General features: G+C 43.8%; 2 protein-coding genes across 4 annotated transcripts; one reads left to right on the top strand and one right to left on the bottom strand.

The window, feature by feature from the left end:
* Nucleotides 1–988: 988 nt before the first annotated feature.
* Nucleotides 989–6,852, bottom strand: RNF114 (ring finger protein 114). The gene is made up of 6 exons (XM_068700237.1): nucleotides 6,659–6,852; nucleotides 6,103–6,253; nucleotides 4,961–5,067; nucleotides 4,114–4,228; nucleotides 3,152–3,259; nucleotides 989–2,937 (listed from the first exon to the last, which is right to left on the bottom strand). The coding sequence occupies exons 1-6, from the start codon at nucleotides 6,805–6,807 to the stop codon at nucleotides 2,872–2,874; spliced, it is 696 nt and encodes a 231-aa protein (XP_068556338.1). The 5' UTR covers nucleotides 6,808–6,852; the 3' UTR covers nucleotides 989–2,871.
* A 187-nt stretch (nucleotides 6,853–7,039) lies between these two features.
* SPATA2 (spermatogenesis associated 2) lies at nucleotides 7,040–15,369 on the top strand. 3 transcript variants are annotated; one of them, XM_068700236.1, is made up of 4 exons: nucleotides 7,040–7,199; nucleotides 9,398–9,540; nucleotides 9,667–9,823; nucleotides 11,623–15,369. In XM_068700236.1, the coding sequence occupies exons 2-4, from the start codon at nucleotides 9,506–9,508 to the stop codon at nucleotides 12,874–12,876; spliced, it is 1,446 nt and encodes a 481-aa protein (XP_068556337.1). In that variant the 5' UTR covers nucleotides 7,040–7,199; nucleotides 9,398–9,505; the 3' UTR covers nucleotides 12,877–15,369. The 3 variants fall into 3 exon arrangements, with proteins under 3 accessions (XP_068556337.1, XP_068556335.1, XP_068556336.1); XM_068700234.1 differs by having other exon boundaries at nucleotides 9,398–9,823; XM_068700235.1 differs by lacking the exon at nucleotides 7,040–7,199 and adding an exon at nucleotides 7,237–7,417 and having other exon boundaries at nucleotides 9,398–9,823.
* The last annotated feature ends 1,987 nt before the right edge of the window (nucleotides 15,370–17,356 follow it).

The raw sequence follows: 17,356 nt of genomic DNA on the forward strand, positions 1-17,356 counted from the left end.
GAAAAAGCACACGTGCTTCTCACCGGAATGGCTTCTAAAAATCAATCAGCAAATACCACTGAGAGATATCCCTGCGTGTAAACAAGTTTGGGTTGGTTAGGCTGATGAAGTCAGCAGCCAAGACACAAAGCTCCTCAGCGTTAAGTGGAGATCTACAGCTTGCTTTCCCTGAGTGGTTGTGTGATGCTCAGCACAGCAGAAAAAGCAGCGCTATAAATTCCGCTGCTATCAAGCTAGGAGGTGCCAAAACATTGCTTCTTATTCACACACAAATTTAATCAAAATTAAAGGAGAACTACTGCACATCTTCCAGCCAATCATTTTGTTTTGTACCATGTGAAATAATTCCTGAGTATCAAGTTGAAGCAAATCAAACCCAAGCTGTGCAGCCAGTAACAGCTCTGTCACAGGGCACGATCACTCCGCCTGAGCAACTAGACTGACCTCGCCCAGTGGCGCTGCAAGCCAATTCTCACCTCCTTGTCTCCAGCTAAACAGAAGACAACACAAGAATACAAACACCACAACCTGACAGGCAGAGGAATTAAAGCCATAGGAGTTGGAAAGATTTCCGCTGAAAGTAAAGCCCTCCTGGACAGCCAACCCTTCCCGACTCACCAGGACAATCCAGGGGTTTGTTCCTCTGGTTTACATGAACATTACCCCACCAGACTCCACCTGCAGCGTTCTGCTCAGCTCAGCTTTGAGCTTGCTCATAGCCAGATTAGAACCACGTGAGCTCATTTTCAGATGGGTTACTGGTTTTCATAACCCATCTGGTCCATTGTTTGGAAGATTATAGAAGCTGCTACTAACAATAAACCCATACAAAACAGCCTGTTGAGATAGAGGTGAAGTCTCTGCAGTGTTTCCCAGTTCCTAGTGTGCTCCGTGCAGCTTTACACAGCCAGCAGGAGCTGCTTTTAGGGAGGTGCTAAAATGAAGTGTATGGACCAGGAGGAAGAAATGGCAAAAGCTGACATGAAGGTAGGGTTTTATAAATTAAATGAACTTTATTTATAACTTGTCTTCAAAAGTCAAAAACATGACAAAAGTTAATTGCTCAGAAGCTTCAAAGTGCTCCTTAAACATTTTATCAGAATTGCATGGAAGTGCACTTAGAACAGTTGCAGAAATCTAGACTCAGGCCAATCTTTATCACAAAACTTTGTCATAGCCAGAACCTAGAAATCCCTACCCAACCACTAGCACATTGTAATCTCTTCACAGACCAAGCATTAGGAATCACCAACCCCACAACACAGTACTTTTCCCACAATGATGTATTTTTTCCCTAAGACTAAGATTGCAGTCACCAAGCAGATACCTCAGTGAGAATCTATACCAGCCTTACCACATTAGGGAAAGCACACCAAAACCAAGTTAAATATATTAGAAGCCACAAACTTGCTGGACACAAAGTTTAATCAAGATGTTTTAGCTGGGGTGCGTTTCATTTCTTAAGGGTAAGGCTATGCTGCAGTCTGCAGAGTGTGAAGTTTATTGGTCAAATAAATTGATTAGTACTCAGTTCTGTGGTGATGCAGGTCCACTGCTCCAATCAGGCATGCCAAGTTCAATGAGACCAGACATCTCAGCACTACTACTCCAATTTCCAAGTTCTGTTTGGGTCTCTGAGACTGCTTGATCTCAGCATATTGATCGTGCAATTAGTGTTAAACTAAAAATGAAACTCTACAATGAAAGTGTATAACTGAGTATCAAGTATCCATTTTCTATGAATTCAAACTTGTTTATATTTTACATTTTCTTTGAAAGCTATACCTCCATACTGTATGTATATGGAAAACAATCTAAGTACAGCTTCAGCTACCTTAGCGACATTTAAGTAAAAACAGGAATTCAAAATTCTTGTTAGAATCTGCAATGCAGAAGGCAGTGCTGTGCAAGTGCTACGGGTTATAAGTTTTGCTACCAGCTTGCCTTGAGGGATGGAACAACTAGGAATATACATATGAAATTTTTAGTTTACATAAGATACGGATATTGAAAAAGCTTCTGAATTCCCCTACAAGCATAAGGCTTAAGATTCCTAGAAAACCGATTTTTTAAACACCAATTTAGTAAGGCCAACAAATGATTAATATTTGCTATAACAGTTGAAAGTTATGCATTTTAGCTAACACCAAAGTTCTGTTTTCCAGGCAGGCTAGAAATTATGGTCAAAGTACGGAACAAAATCGTAATCAGGTGTAGAACTAAAGTGTTTTGAACTAGTTTCTTACTCAGCTTCAAACATTTTTGCTAAGGAATGTTGCAGTTTGAAGACATACTGAAGACATGTTTTCCATATAATTGAGAGGCTGCCTGTGAGAATTCAAACACTGGTAAACATGACATCACAGGCATCATAGGCCAGTTGAAACAGGAACTGATCTGGTGAGTTAGCACCTAGGGGTCTCACTAAAGGAAAAGAGCCACAAAGACACCTCTCATACTATCATTTAAGAAATGTAAACAAGATCGGGGGAAGAAGAGATTTACCAGCTAGTTCATGCCAGTCAATTTAGAGTATTTCTGGCTTTAGTCAAACTAGCACAACTGGCAGAAAGCAATCAGAAAACAGGCAGATGTGAAGGAAAACAGAACTGTCTCCTCCACACTGACCTATAAATAAGCTTTGTGTGAAACAAATAAGAAAATTAGCCTTACGTGGTTGAACAACATAGTCATATTAATAAAAACCAAGAATGATACCAAAAGATCAAACGGGGATTGAAAACTAAGATTAAAGTCTTCCACATTTCTGAATGCCTGAGTTCATCTTGGCATGGACAGGGAGAAGTGCAAGAATGCTGGCCATTTCCCTCTCATGGAAGCTTGGTTTGACAATTAGTCTTCTTTTTTATTTTATTTATCCCGCAAAGAACGCATCAAAACCTGTGCCATCATATCATCTTCATCGGCATCATAATCCTATGAACAAAGGGTACAGAAATTCTTTTACTGCCAGGGCCATATTGGTTAACACAACACAAAACCAGCTGTCTCCTCCTCTGACTTACCAATAATTCAACGTCTCTCATTATACCATCTGCAAGGACTACATTTTACAGTAGTGGCTACATAAAAACAGCTGGGTTTTAAGAGTCATCAGGCTCACGTATTCCAAGGGTGAAGAAACACGTACCACAAAAGTATCGTATGAAAACCGGTGTCGTCTCTGAAGGTGTTCCATGAAGTTAGCACTCCTGTAATTTGGATCTCCCCACGGCATCGAGGCACAAATTGGGCAAACCTTTGAGAAATAAATAAAAAAGCCCCAACAATTAAGTGCTTCAACATTTATACTAGAAGAGGTAGGACAGAGACTGTGGAAAACTGAAGATTGAGATTCATAACTATCACTATTCTGTACGCAAAGTGACATCAGTTACTTTGCTGGGTCATTCACAGAAGCCTCTGATAACCCTGAATTATTTAAATTCAGGTCTTAGACCTTTGAATAGGAACAGTGTAGTCTTCTCTACATATTGTAAATTAGAATTGATCACAGCTGCTTGCTTTAGAAGATTTCAGGCTTCATTTCTCAGTGACAGAGAAGTTTCCCTGGTCACTTTGAAAGATCACCTCTCTCCAATAATTTTTTTTCCTAAATAAATTTGGGATTTCAAAGAATTTTAAAGACAAATGAAAGCTTCAAACTCAATTCCAAGTTTTGCAACTACTTTTATAGGAGATACAGTATCAGCAGATAAAGACTACTAGAAATATAAATTTTTCAATCATTTTTTCCACAGTAGTTTATAATCCCTTATTACTGAAGACAGATTTTTTTCAAATTACTGTATTAATTGTATGTCTGTTACTGTGCCTAGTTCACTTTGAAAGCCTACCACTTTGCAAGTATGAGACAAATACGTGAAGTAGATGCAGTATGAATTGAGATTAGTCACCTTCAGAGAATGGATCGAAAAGCAAAATTAAAATTACGTAGAACTTAAAGTAAACAAACAGCATACCCGCATTTGACTTTAACAGAAGCAATTATAAATATGTACTTAACTTCAAGCAGTAAGTCTCTAATTCATTGTTTCAAAGGGATTTAAGACTAGACTTCATTGCAATTCCTGCACCAAGACTTTTTATTACCACTTGTTTTGCATCCATGCTGTGCAATGTTTTGCAGTGCTCAACTAGTCCTTCTTGATCAAAGTTTTTCTCGCTGCAATATGGACAAGGAAAGGTGAAGCGATTGGGGAAGTTCCTAATTGAGGGAGAAAAAAAGAAGCAATTTATTATTTCCATAGAGTTAGAAGTACAAAACATTCTATCATTTTCAAAAAGTTGAAAGATTTGGGATTCACTACTCTGAAGTTATCTTACTAGCTACTAAAAATTAATCTATGCAATTAAGACAAGCAGATTTTAAGAATCAGCCTTTTAATTCCTGACGATATCTCAAGGAACTCTTAATGTCATACATTTTTACATAAAATTATTTCTATAAAGCCTACAAGTGCCATGTATTATTATTATTATTTTTTTTATTTATTACTTTTTAAATGCACGGGGTACCATCCAGAATGCTAAAATGGAGATAAGCAAGCTGCAGTCAGCTCCAAATTCCCTCCATTACTAGCATTAAAAGACAGAGAGACAGCTATTATTAAAGAAATGTTTCTGCCAGGTACCCTGATCTTGTCTTGTGCATAGACGACATAAAAAAGGCAAAGAGTTTGCTTATGCACAGTCAGTTAAAGGATAACGTTTTTTTTGTTGCAAAAGGATTAACAATTAACGAACAAACTGAGTGAAAAGGTAATGTCTGCTTTTACTGCAGAACTCTACAGTTTGCATGAACGACCATAATGCAGTTTAAAACAACAAAAAAAGCTAGAAGACCTCTTCTAGGAATCAAGTCCGAGACTTTATAACAATTTTTCAGCCCTCTTTTTGTGATCTTAAAGGCAAGTGTTTCCAGAGAACAGCAGGTTACCTGGTGTTGTGGAGTGGTTCTTTAGTCACAGCTTTCACACCTTCCATGATATAGTTCTGGTACTTTGAACAAGAAGCTGCGTGGCTGCGCATCTTTGAGAGAAACATCTGTGAAGACAATTACATAGGAATGTTAATTTAAATTACTTGCACTCACTTCTACAATTCCAAGCAGAAGTAGAACACAAATAAAGCAGCTTACTGCAGACAGTGCTAAGGCAGAAAAGAAACAGACAGTTCAGCTGGTAAGGTGGAAAGCTTTAAGATTACAGATTAGTTAACCTATAACTTTGCTGCCTGTAACATTCTACAAATACAGTACTGTTTAGGACAGCTTACTTGACTTAACCCATGTTATAACATGAGAAAATGTACTTTATAAAAAGCCTGTTTACCTCACTGCTGAGAAGGGGCCATAAATGAAAAATGAAATTTGGCTTTTAGCACAGACTGCAGCATAGATTTAATTACAGGTTGAACAACTAGTAATCAGCACACCACAATTTTCTATTGGCTACAACGATGAAAAGGCTAACCTGAAATTAAAAGTGAAATCAACTGAACAGTGCTGCTCTCACCTTAGTGTCTAGTTATCCTTTTCTTTTTTTGTTTTGCCACCAGTTAAGATGCTCTGTTCTAGACTCAGTGCTAAGTAGTCTAACTTTAGAAAGAGGAAGGAACCAACAGGAAGACGTGGTGCATGTATTCAACATGCGGGACACCAACAGCACCTCCACAGAACGTAACTGCTCAAATAAGTAAAGTGGGTCTTTTAACTGTTTCAAATGAAACAAATAAACTTCTGTTTAAGAGCTTAGGTGATCACTATCTAAAATCATATCCACTCTTTCACTATGATGGTCCTCCCACAGGCTCACAGAATCTGCTTCAGAAGCAGCATTTTATTGTTATTTTTATAATAACATCTCTCACTTGAAATCCACTTCCTGGGGAGGTAACAATAAACCAAAAAAACTGTTGAAAGAATATCAACACTTGGGTGCTGCCTATATAGAATATCAGCAGCACTTAGCAAAACAATTTGACCCAATTCCATAGAAAGCAGAAAGTAATTTGCCTCCCTGGAAGCAGTAGTGCTGTACAGGCACACCACGCACCCCTCATTCTGAAGCCCCCCTGTACCTTTTTGTTGCAGCCGTTACAAGTGGTTTCTGTCACTTCGATCTGCTTTTCCAAGTCCAGAGCCCTGCTGCCAGGCGCCAGGGCGCTGCGGCAGACACCACAGACTGGCTTTTTGAGCTTGAGGCACTCCTGCAGGCATGGCGTGCAAAACCTGGAGGGGGAAAAGGAAAGAGAAACCAGGATGAGAGGCGGTGGGAGGAGCGCTCCTGGCAGCCCAGGCCCTGCTGGCATGCAGCCCCGGGGAGAGGCAGCACCACAAGCAGGTACGCTCAGCCTCCGTGCCCTCCAGGAGAGAAAGCCACGGAAAATATTAAATAACGGCAGATTTTAGTGTCGGTCAGAGAGGCCTTGGGGCAGCCACAGGGGGGTGAGCAGGGGGCGAGCGAACCACGCCTGCCTCAACCCCCACGGTCCCCCAGGCCGAGGCAAGGCCCTGAGGGCCCGACCGGGAGGGCCCCAACCGACACCGGGCCTAGGAGCGAGGCGCAGCCCCCAGCCCCCAGCCCCCAGCCCCCAGCCCGACCACAGCCCCCCGGCGCCGCCCCCAGGCGCTCACACGTGTCCGCAGGGGACGCGCACGGGGCTGTCGAACACCTCGAGGCACACGGGGCAGGTGAGGCGCGCCAGCGGGTCGGGCCGCTCCAGGCCGCGGGCGGAGGGCGCGCAGGACGCCGAGGAGCCGCCGCCGCCCCCCGCCACCGCCATCTCGCCGGCGGCCGCCGCACGGCCACGCCCCTTCCGCCCGGAGGCCACGCCCCCTGGTGGGCGGGGCCCAGACGGAGGGGGCGCTGCCTGGGGGCGTGGCCTAACGGAACGCAGCGGGCAGGCGCTGGGGGCGGGGCCTGTTGCTAGGGGCGGGGCCTGTTGCTAGGGGCCCGCCCCGCCGCATGGCGTCACCCGCCGGAAGTGCCCTCGCAGCGGGAGGCGGGGCTTCCCTCCCCCGCCATCCACTTCCGGGGCGCTCCCCCGCCGAGGGCCGTGCCTGGGCTGCCCCAGCCACCGCCGGGGGCGGCCCCGCGTCCGCTTCCGGGTCACGGGGCGTTTCCGGCAGAGCGGCGGCGGAGCGGAGCGGAGCGGGGAGGGCCGGGCCCGGCGCGGTGCGTGAGGGGGCGGCGGGGGCGGCCCTGGGGGGGGGCTCGGGGCCGCGCTGACGGGCGGGGGCGGTGTCCTGGGGCCGCGTCCTGGGAGGGCGGCAGCGGCCGGGGCTGCGGGCCGGGGGCGCTTGGGCCCCGCTGGGCGCTGCTCCGGGCCGCTCGGCTGCGTGAGGTGCTGCCCGGTGGCGCTTTGGGTCGAAGTGGTCGGTTCTTGGGTCCCGGTGAGCTCGGTTCTTCATTAGCCGTTTGGGAAAGGCCCGCTGGCTGTGGGTTTATCGGTGCCGGCAGCACGAGGGCCTGTCCTGTGCCCCGTCCTGCCCGCAGGGGCTGCGGTGTGCGAGGCTGCGCAGCCCGGGCCCCGCCGCCGGCCCTCTCGGTGGGGCTGTGACCCCGCAGGGCTGCAGCCCCGCTGTGTCCCTCCCGGACCCTGCTCAGATCTCACTGTTCACGCCTTTCCCTGGGATTTTGGTGCTTTCCTTGAAAAATCCTCAGCAAAACATCCCCGTTGCTTTACCCGCTCCTCCAGCTGCTGTTTGCAGCACTATATTTATCTCTGCCTTCTCGCACGCAGATTTCTGCCGGCCCCGTAACCATGGTTGTTCGCCGCGTGCGGGCTGCCTCGGCTGAGCGTGTTCTGCTCCCACACGGGCAGAGGAGCAGTGCTGCAGAGGCTGGCTGTCATGCCTCACTCCTCGGCTGCTTGAGCTCTGGCATGTGCAGCAAGCACGGCAGGGGTGGGGCTGGCAGCACCGCTGAATGTCACAGTTCACGGCGTCTCGAGTCTCTCAAAGGAAGTCCCTTCCTTCCCTGCAGGGACTTTCCTAGCCCTGAGGTCTCATACACACAAGCAAGCTCTGTCACTGAGCAGTTATTAACATTGGAGATGGAAGAATTGCGATATTTAATCCTTACTAGCACGAGATCCCTGCTTACCCTCAGGGTGTGTTAGCAGTGTGCCGAACAAGGATTTTTCTCTGAAGCCCTGTCATAGAGCTCTTCTTGCTAAGTAGCAGAAATTCGGTGTGATTTCTCATCTTGTACAATCTCAGGAGAAAAGAACTAGGAGAGAGAACTCCTTGTGGAGAGGGCTGAACTAACTTCAACTTCTGTCTCTTGTGCTCTTCCTCTTGGTTCACAGTTGCGAAGTGCTAGATCATGCTAATTTAACAAAGAAAGCTTTTTAACCACAGTTGAGAGAGTCTGCTGGCCTGCTCCTTACCTGGCTTGGGGAAGGTAGCGTGGAGAGGCTTGTTTGGGCACTAGCTTCTTCTGTGTTGTACGGGAGCTCAGTAAGGTGAAGAAGTAACTGTACCTGCCTACGTGGTGTTGAAGCAGGAATGGCTTTGCTCTGCTGTAATAAAGTAGCTAGAAATGGCAGTTGTGGCTCTTTGTTGAAAAGATTGCGATCTTTGCACCTGCTAGCGTTCAGCCAAGGCTCTGGCTGCACTTCAGTGTTGGGGGCAGTGCCTTCTGTAGGCTGAGCACCTTCTGTAGGGTGGCTTGAAAACACTCGGCACGGGGATGGCCCAGGTGTGCCATCAGGTGGAGTAGGGGCAGCAGTCAAAAGCCTGGAAAATGGTAGAATTGAAAAAGTGAAGGGTATGAATCTGTTTGTCTGTGAGCTGTCCTGTGCTACTGGGGGAAAGAAAAAAACAAAACAAACAAACAAACAAAACTAGATGCCTTCCCAATTTGAGCAAAATGAAACTCTGTGGGATTTTTTAATCCGTGTATTGCTGTGCAGGGCAAAAAAAACCACCGATTAAAATCATGTTTGCGTAAGTTGTTTGAACCAAAAGGGTGAGGTCAAAATTTGAGAGAAGTCCTGAAACAAACAAATCAACAAAATGCCCTCATTTTTTCCTCTCAGTCCTTTGCTGTGAGTTACTTTTGTCTTGGCTCCCTGACCCAAGGGATCTTCAAGCTGGACACGCGCCTACACAGACTTTCTTTCATTGATTTGAGTTTATTGCGCTCTGTTTTAGGCAGATGACTCGAAAAAGCAGTAGTGAATGCAGGGAGAAGCAGGACATCAGCCTTCCTGGAGGTGCTTGCGCTTTTTCAGAGACCTGGAGAGGCTGTTCCGGGAGCTCCTGCTCTGCAAACCATTTTATAGAGTCCTGTGAAGCAAGTAGAGGCTGGGGACAGCTGAGATTTGTGCAGCGGTGCTGACTTGTCTTTGTTTGCAATTTCTGTTCCAGAGGAGTTGCCGTTGCTGAAGATTTGTAATGTCAGATACTCAACCCACTGCCGAAAAACCATGAGAGAGATGAGGTAGCTTCCCCGGTGTGATACAAAAGCTGAGTTCAATGGATACAAAATACAAAGACGATTTATTTAGGAAGTATGTACAGTTCCATGAGTGCAAACTGAGTGTCTCTGACAACAAGCAGCGTCCTATTAATGATGAGTATTTGCGAGTGGCAGCGTCCGCCTTATTTTGCCTTCCCAAAATTGATCCCTTTTATAGATTCCGGTTGATAAAATTTTATGAGATGGCTGAAAACTCACTGAGAGCTCTGAAATCCTCCAGTTTACATTCTCTCCATAATGCATTCAGCATGCTTGAGACGGTTGGAATCAATCTCTTCCTTTATCCCTGGAAAAAGGAGTTCAAAAACATTAAGGTAAGACATCTTCTATGTGGCAGTAGTGAGAATGTGATTTATTTTGCTTTTTTAAAACATTTCACGCGTTTCCCTTAAGACAACTCTTTTTCCTGCACATTAGGGTAATGTCTGTATGTGACTGTATGTAGAGCTGGTAAGCAGGAGCTGTAAGAAAGGTAAAATGCAAAGTTTGTGCTGGTGAGGCTGTCCTGACAGCAGAAGTACAAGCTCTGTCTGCATTTCTGAAGTAATTCCTCAAACAGAGGAAGAGCTTATTTTAAGGTTTTTGGTCACCTGTCCTATTACTGTCCTAATATCTTCTGAGAGATGCTTTTACTAGGGTGAGTGATTAAGTCGTGTTTAAGCTCACCCGTAGCTTTGGTTTAATGTGCCAACAGCTATTAACGTAGTCTAAGTACTAACAATCAGTGCAGGCTTTCAAGTGGACACTTTGCTGGGGTTCCCATGCGTTATGTGATAATGGTAAAGGAACTTCTCTGAAATATTTCCAGAATATTTTTGCTTGTCAGTTCTCAATTAATGAGATTTTGATTTTAATGCGCCTTCAAATTATCTGTGCCAGGACCTCACAGTGAAGTGTAGGAACTCATGCATTGCTCGGCCTGAGTGCTGGAAGACAGCTACAAGTTCTCTGCTGACAATTTTTTGTTTTGTCTTTTGCCTGTCCTTACATTCTTACTCAAAGCTCCTGCAGCGTTTCCATAAGGGTTACTGCAGGTGACCTCAACATTTGAGGCTTGAAAGTTGGATAAAAACATTTTTGGTTTATTTTCGTCTTTTGCAGGTTGTGTGTGCCAGTGAGATGGGTGTTTTTGCTTTTTTCCTAAGATGCTTTTGCAATTTAGCAGAGAATTTGAGTGGTTCACTTTATAGATCCATAGAATGGTTTGGGTTGGAAGGGACCTTAAAGATTCTCTAGTTCCAACCCCCCTGCAGTGGGCCGGGGCGTTTGAGAGTCGTCTTTCTCCGAAGAGAAAACTGGTCCTTTCTTCACTGTACCTTTATCACTGTGCTTAAGTTCTGCCCTTGGAGTGCTGGCTGATCCATCCAGGGTATGTCTTGATGTGCTGGTGTTACTGGTTTTGGTTGTGCATTTTGGATCCAGTATTGTTCTTTACAAAGACACAGTGGCCAGGCTATTCCTCCCTGTGATCCAGAACAACTCCAGCTGTTAACAGCATGCCTCAGGTATGGCAGGTGCTAAGGGAACTTCAGCTTGTGCAAACTCCCCTCCATATTTGGGCTTTTTTAGTGGAAACTCTTGACCTGATACTAGATTAAAGAAAATAGGCACTGAAGTTGCATAGTAATTATACACCCGCAGACACCTCCACACAGAAAAGTGCATCTGAGTATATTTAAGCCTGAATCGAGGAGGGCTGCGGTGCTCTTGCAGGAATACCGAGCTCTTGTTATCTTCAGCTGTCGCCTGTCCAAGGGGAGTGCATTAAATCTCTGCCTTTTGGCTTTTATGCTAGACTTCTAAACAGAGACATTTCTGGTACGTGTAAGAGTTAGTGTACAGGGTAGTGAATTAAATCAGCAAGGAGGACATTATGCTAATCAGGCTTTCAGTTTGAACGAAAGTTCTCCTACTCTGAATTTGCCTCATGCAGAATTTCCATGTGCTGAACAGGAGGGAGGCAGAAATGGAGTTTGTCTTGCCATGGGAGACGTGTGTGTTCTCTGTCATCGTTCTGTTTAATTCTGTAGTATCTGTCACTGAACTATCTGAACATCTAGTCCACTGAATTTGTAACCTAGTTTTCCTTTTATTCTCCACCCCACCTCCTTAGACCTACACTGGACCCTTTGTTTATTACGTGAAGTCTGCTCTAACTGAAGATGATGTAAGGCAGATTCTGAACTACATGGGCTATGTCCAAGAACTGGGAACAACATACAAGCTCAAAGAGCAGGTTGATGCCATCCAAGTGAAAATGGTTTCATTTGAACTCTTTTTGGCCAAAGTGGAATGTGAGCAGCTCCTTGAGATTCATTTGCAAGTGAAGGATAAAGGTTACTCAGAGATTGATGTCATAAATGAACGGAAAACCAGCAATGAAGATGTTCGAGGCTGCTCGGAAGCCATGAAGCAGCGTGCAGAGTGCAAGGAAAACCTAAACACCTCCATGGCACGAATGGTGCTTCAGAAGTCGGCAAGCGAACGGGCCTCTAAAGATTACTTCAAGCCAAAGGTGAGCAAGCCTTCTAAATCAGTGGACACATACGATAATTACTGGGAAAATAAGAAACCACCTTTGATGAGCTCTTTGAGTCTCAGGAAAGAACCAATTCTGGTCGATGCGGAAGATGACATTAAGGATGAGATTATCCGTCCGTCACCCTCCCTCCTGACAATGTCAAGCTCCCCACATGCGTGTTCCGATGAATTCTTGCCAACTTCATCTCATCACAACGGCATGTTAAGAACGAATGTCCCTTACAGCTCCTATTTTTCTGCTCAAGAGGACTTAGATTTATATACTGACCCCGATTCAAGAAGTATGTTGAATTTTAAAAGACAAGAAGCTATTAAGCCTGATGTGTGGCTGCTAAAAAACGATGCCAACCCTGTTTACCACAAGCGCGCCCATCTAGCCAAAGAGACAGCTTCCATCAAGTGCCAAAACTGTGGTGTACCTTGTGGCACTTCTGTTTGCCAAAAGTGTGACAATCTGTTCAACTCTAGGCAGGATTATCCAGCAGTGAAACAGAGCACCTACTCCATCAAACCTGTTCCAAATGACGGCTTGTCTCCTGTGTCGGCTTTAAGAGAGAAATCTCAGTACACGTCACAGACTCAGAGTCAGGAGAGGGCTTCTCAGTTCAGTTCGAAATCCAAATCTTCAGGCACCTCACGCTGTGGCTTTTGTAACCGATCCGGAGCTGCAAACACTTGCACATTTTGCTCAAAAGTCTCATGTGACACTTGCCTCAGCGCTTACTATTACGATCCCTGCTGTAGAAAAAGCGAGCTTCACAGATTCATGCCTAACAATCAGTTAAACTATAAGTCGGCCCAGCTGTCCCACGTAGTTTATAGATAGACTCGATTGCTCTGATTTGCAGGAGAAGGAAAAGGGGAGGGGAAAGGGCTACCACAACTCATGTTCTGACTCCACTGATGAGAAAAAAACCACTGACCTCTTACAGAAATGACATGCCCAAATATTCGGAACCATGGTTCAGTGATCGGGTGCCAGTTCTTGATTTTTGTGGCTTACCAAATGCTGCAGATACATTAGATTTCATGCTGCTATAATTTAGGTAACTCCTAAATAAATCATCGTTCCTTCTCAATTGAAATGGGGGAGAAGAGCACATTTTTCTTTAAAACTTGGCAGCTGTTGCATTTTAGAAAAGTGACATCACACCTTCCACACCATTTTAGTCATCTCCTTGCCCAAACGAAACCATGCAAGGCTCTAAGAAATAAGATTCTCATTTTCTGGGGGTGATGAAACTACTGCCAGTTTTTGGTAAAGTATGACTTTAAAATGTGCAAGAAATATGTGAATGGCTTGTTTCGCCAACAAGGACTATTTTTCAGAGTGTGTCTGCATTTCTTGATCTCCGAAATGCAAACACCGCAGCATCTCTTCTTTTCATCATGTTTCTTCCTTCTCCCCTTCTGTCCCGGTTGTTTATCTCAAGCTTATATAATCCGAACAGTATGTGCTTTATTTTCTAGTGTTGCCAATATCATCCTGTTTTTTACTGTATGGTATTTTAAAAAAGGTGAATCTGTGTTCATGTCACTTAAATTATGCCTAGAGTGTCGTCCGTCCAGATGAGTACCGATTTTCTTCACTTTCTGTTGCACATGTATTAAGTACTGTTCTTTGTACTGTAAATAGGTAATTTGGAAACAGTTTATTTTTAATAAATATTTAATATGTTGAGTTTTTAAAAGTGGTAAAATCATTATAACTATGAAGTCTCTCTGGGTTATTTGTTCAGGTGGTGTTTTGTTTTTACTTGTACTGTATTTCATAGCTTGTTATGGTCACTGTGGCAGACTGATGTTATGGCTCTGATCATTATTTTTTCTTTCAATCTGACATTTTTTTTCTTCTGATAAGGTTGCCACTAAATTAGGTGGAGTCTTGTCTAAGAACTGCAAGATTTTGGTTATCAGTGCACGCTTTTCCTTTGTGGTTATGGGAATTGTAAGTATCAATGTTATGCTTGTGTCCAAATTCACTGCAAAGTCTGTAGTATAGTCCAACAAGTAAAGCACTGGCCTGGTTAAAAATCAGAGCTCATTTGTGAATCCTGTTAAAGTAAACCTAACAATTATGGATGTGAATTGGATAATAGTATTTATTTGTATTATTGTAGCACATAGGAACCCTAGCTGAGAACCAGGACTCCATTGTGCTAGACTCCGTGCAGTTTGACCCCCCCCCCAAAGAACACCCAGTTATGAATAGGCTTTATTTTTTTTTTTCTTTACAGAAAATCCACAAGAATCCTTCTAACTTCTTTTATTCAGACTAGCTACTTAGAACAAACTATCAGGCAACCTAATATCATGTGCAGAATTAATTGTGTTTAAAATATCTGTATAAAAAAAAAAAAAAACAAAACACAAACTCTAGCTGAATTGTAAACTATGTAGTCCACTTTGCACTAAAATTATTCACTTAGGTTTTTTTTTTCTAAACACTGTTAGAGTCTAGGCTTCTAAACTTTAAATGTTCATTGATCCCTGTGTGACAGAGACATGCATGAATGGTCTTTTTTCTTGATTTTTTGGGGGTGGGGGGAGGGCTTGAGGTAGGTTTAGGGGGAACTATTATAGGCTAATGTTGTAAAATAGCTAAAATAATTTTAGCCATAAATGGGTCTCAGAAGTATTATGGAAAAAAACGTGAAACCTGAGTCTTACAGGGGGCTGAGAACAATAAGTCACTGTACAGTTTGCACTAAGAAACAAAGCGAATGGTGTGTGTTTAGCAATCAGGGAAATTTCTGAATCAAGCGACTGCAACTGAACATAATGTTCTAGGCAAGCGTTGCCTTGCTGACCCTGAAGGTTGGGGGTAAATATTGTTTAGGTGAATTATTTTAAGGTTTTCAAATTCTTGTACTTTTTTTTTTTATATAAATATATATATATATATATAAATATAACACAACTGTAGATACATCGTGTATATAATGAGGAATTTAAGAACAATTTTACTATTAAAATTCAGTCTAAGGGTGGTTTTCTTTTCAGTGGTTACTTTTCGTTCTTCTGAAGTGTCATGCCTGTGTGGCTGTTCTGCAGTGTATCTTCTAGTTCACTAGTTCAGTTCCCATATGGCTACTCACACTAAAGTGAATAACTAAAACTGTGATGCCACGTAATTTTTACAGTGACTATAGCAGGGACTAGACTTGCTTTGGAAAAGAAAAGTCCTGTGTATATATGTCATGGAATACTGTATTACAAAACTGTGTTGAATTGAAGTGATACCATGCTCTATTTTTGTGTATCTTACTGTATGAGGTTGCTGTGATTGATACAGTAAAATATATATGCTAATTGAAAATGCAGGTGTTTTGCATCTGATTTGTTAAAACTAATTTATGTTTTGAAGGAATTTAAAAATAAAGAGGCCTTTAAGAAAAGGCTTAACTTTTCTTAAAGCTGAGTGCATGTAGCTGTCTGTTTCACAACTGTGTTCTGCATGCGGAAGTGAGGTGGTGCACAGAGGTAATCTTGGGGGCTAAATGGGCAAGTGTGTCTGTATCGTGAGCCTCAGCTGTGTGAAATGAGATGGACTGCCTGCAGAATGCAAAGCTTTCTTAAAAAAAGGTTTATTTTTAAGTCTTAGCAGCATGCCTCTCGTTCCCGAAGAGCACGTAAGCCAGTATGTCAGCAATTTGTGGCAGTTGGACTAATGTAGGGCAGCGAGCAGGTTTCACATGCCATGTGAAGCTAACCTACATTGATTTCCAGCCTTGACTCTCGATGTCACATGCAAGTTTTCTAACTAGCTTCCTGACACAAGCTGTACCTCACAGAAGATGTGATACTGTTGATGTGCTTTTTGGCACTTGAGCTAGACCTCCTGCTCCTCTTTCATCCTGCTACCCCCAGAGCAGGATCATTTCTCAAGTTCCAAGCTAGATTACTTTGTCTTTTGTTCTTTGTGTTAAAAGCACGTCAGCTGAATGTCAGGTGAACGCTTAAGACACCTTGAGCTCCATTTACACAAGTCTGCTAATCTTGCAATCTGTTGAGGTTACTGGCAGTATCAGATGTTCATAAAAATCAGGCTCAAGATAACTGCAGCATTACTGCAGGAAGTCTTACAGCTCTGTGCTTCTTGTGGTAATGCACTGCTGGTGCATATAAAACAAGATGATGCTGACATGGTCTGACATTTCCAATGGCAGACCTGGGTGTCTGCTCTGTCTCTTGCTCTGAACAGAAGCTTAAAGGTTCTGTACGTTGTCAAGTAGCTTAAACTTGACAGTTTGAGCCAGGAGCTCTTTAAACTTTTTTTTTTTTTTTTTTTTTTTTTTTCTGGACAGTGACTTTGGATTCCAAGCATTTAGTATGTGCTTCTAATTATGCTGTGGCATCTTTTTAGGGGAATAGATTATCCTTTCTAGCATTTGTTTAGAAAGGGGAGATCATCTGAGTTCTGTGTTAATTGCAATGACTGAGAGAAAAGCAGGAGGTGACTACAAATTAAGATGCTGATGTACCTGGTTTGGGCTCTAATTGAGTGAGTTCTTCTTTGAAGTCAGTGGGAGTTAATTAGGTCTCTTAGCACAGCCATTGCTATCTAAGCAGCAAGGGAGTACAGCTACAAATGTTCCTGGTTGTTATTTGTGAAGGATGTTCCATGCTTCCTTCTGAAAACCGTGGGATGTGGTCATATTAGTCTAAAGAGTCTGTAAGCACGTAAATGTCTTATATCTCTTGTATAAAATTAAGTAAAGTCGGGCATTGTGGTTACTTTTCATTACTTTTTTCTACAGTTGGTAATATTCCTCTAGAAAATATTTTCTGCAACTTGTCTTGCCAGTCTGAAAGTGAACGGGCTGGGAATCAGTAATTAACGAAGCTTTCTGTACTCCTGCACCCCTGCTGCAAATACCACAGAGGGCAACCTTCATCGAGCTACCGTGCTGAATGAGCAGATGGAGGGCATCAGACCCTCTGCAGCGCCTAGGAAGGCAAAAGGTTAAGATGTGCGATATGGCAGCAGCTCACCCTGCTCCACAATCCTGCAGACCTGCCGCGCAGTTGAAGTTCTTCCATCTGAGGAGAGGTGTAGGAGAGCCACAGAGAGCAGCTGCTTTGTTTGACGAGCTTGCTGCACAGATTTCAATGTGCTAATGTGTGGAAAGCCAGGCTGTTCCTCCCAGCACCCAAAGCTCTGTGCGCTGAAAATATCTTCACTCGTTTTGTGCTGTGTAATGGGCCCCTGGCTCAGAGAGGGATCTAGAGCCCTGCTGCAGCAGCACCTGCGCAGGTGATGTTGGTGCTGGTGGGCAGCCGCAGGCGGGGCTGGAGTCCCAAAA

This window comes from Anas acuta, chromosome 16 (assembly GCF_963932015.1).
Source record: "Anas acuta chromosome 16, bAnaAcu1.1, whole genome shotgun sequence".
In the NCBI taxonomy this organism is placed as follows: Eukaryota; Metazoa; Chordata; class Aves; order Anseriformes; family Anatidae; genus Anas; species Anas acuta.

Bases quoted from the DNA above. Each gene is read 5' to 3' on its own strand.
- RNF114 (XM_068700237.1), bottom strand. From the start codon at position 6,807: ATGGCGGTGGCGGGGGGCGGCGGCGGCTCCTCGGCGTCCTGCGCGCCC. The intron at 4,229-4,960 runs GTAACCTGCTGT...TCCCTCAATTAG, and splicing joins GAACCACTCCACAACACCAG to GAACTTCCCCAATCGCTTCA. The intron at 2,938-3,151 runs GTACGTGTTTCT...CTTTGTTCATAG, and splicing joins TTTCATACGATACTTTTGTG to GATTATGATGCCGATGAAGA.
- SPATA2 (XM_068700234.1), top strand. From the start codon at position 9,506: ATGGATACAAAATACAAAGACGATTTATTTAGGAAGTATGTACAGTTC. The intron at 9,824-11,622 runs GTAAGACATCTT...CCACCTCCTTAG, and splicing joins AGGAGTTCAAAAACATTAAG to ACCTACACTGGACCCTTTGT.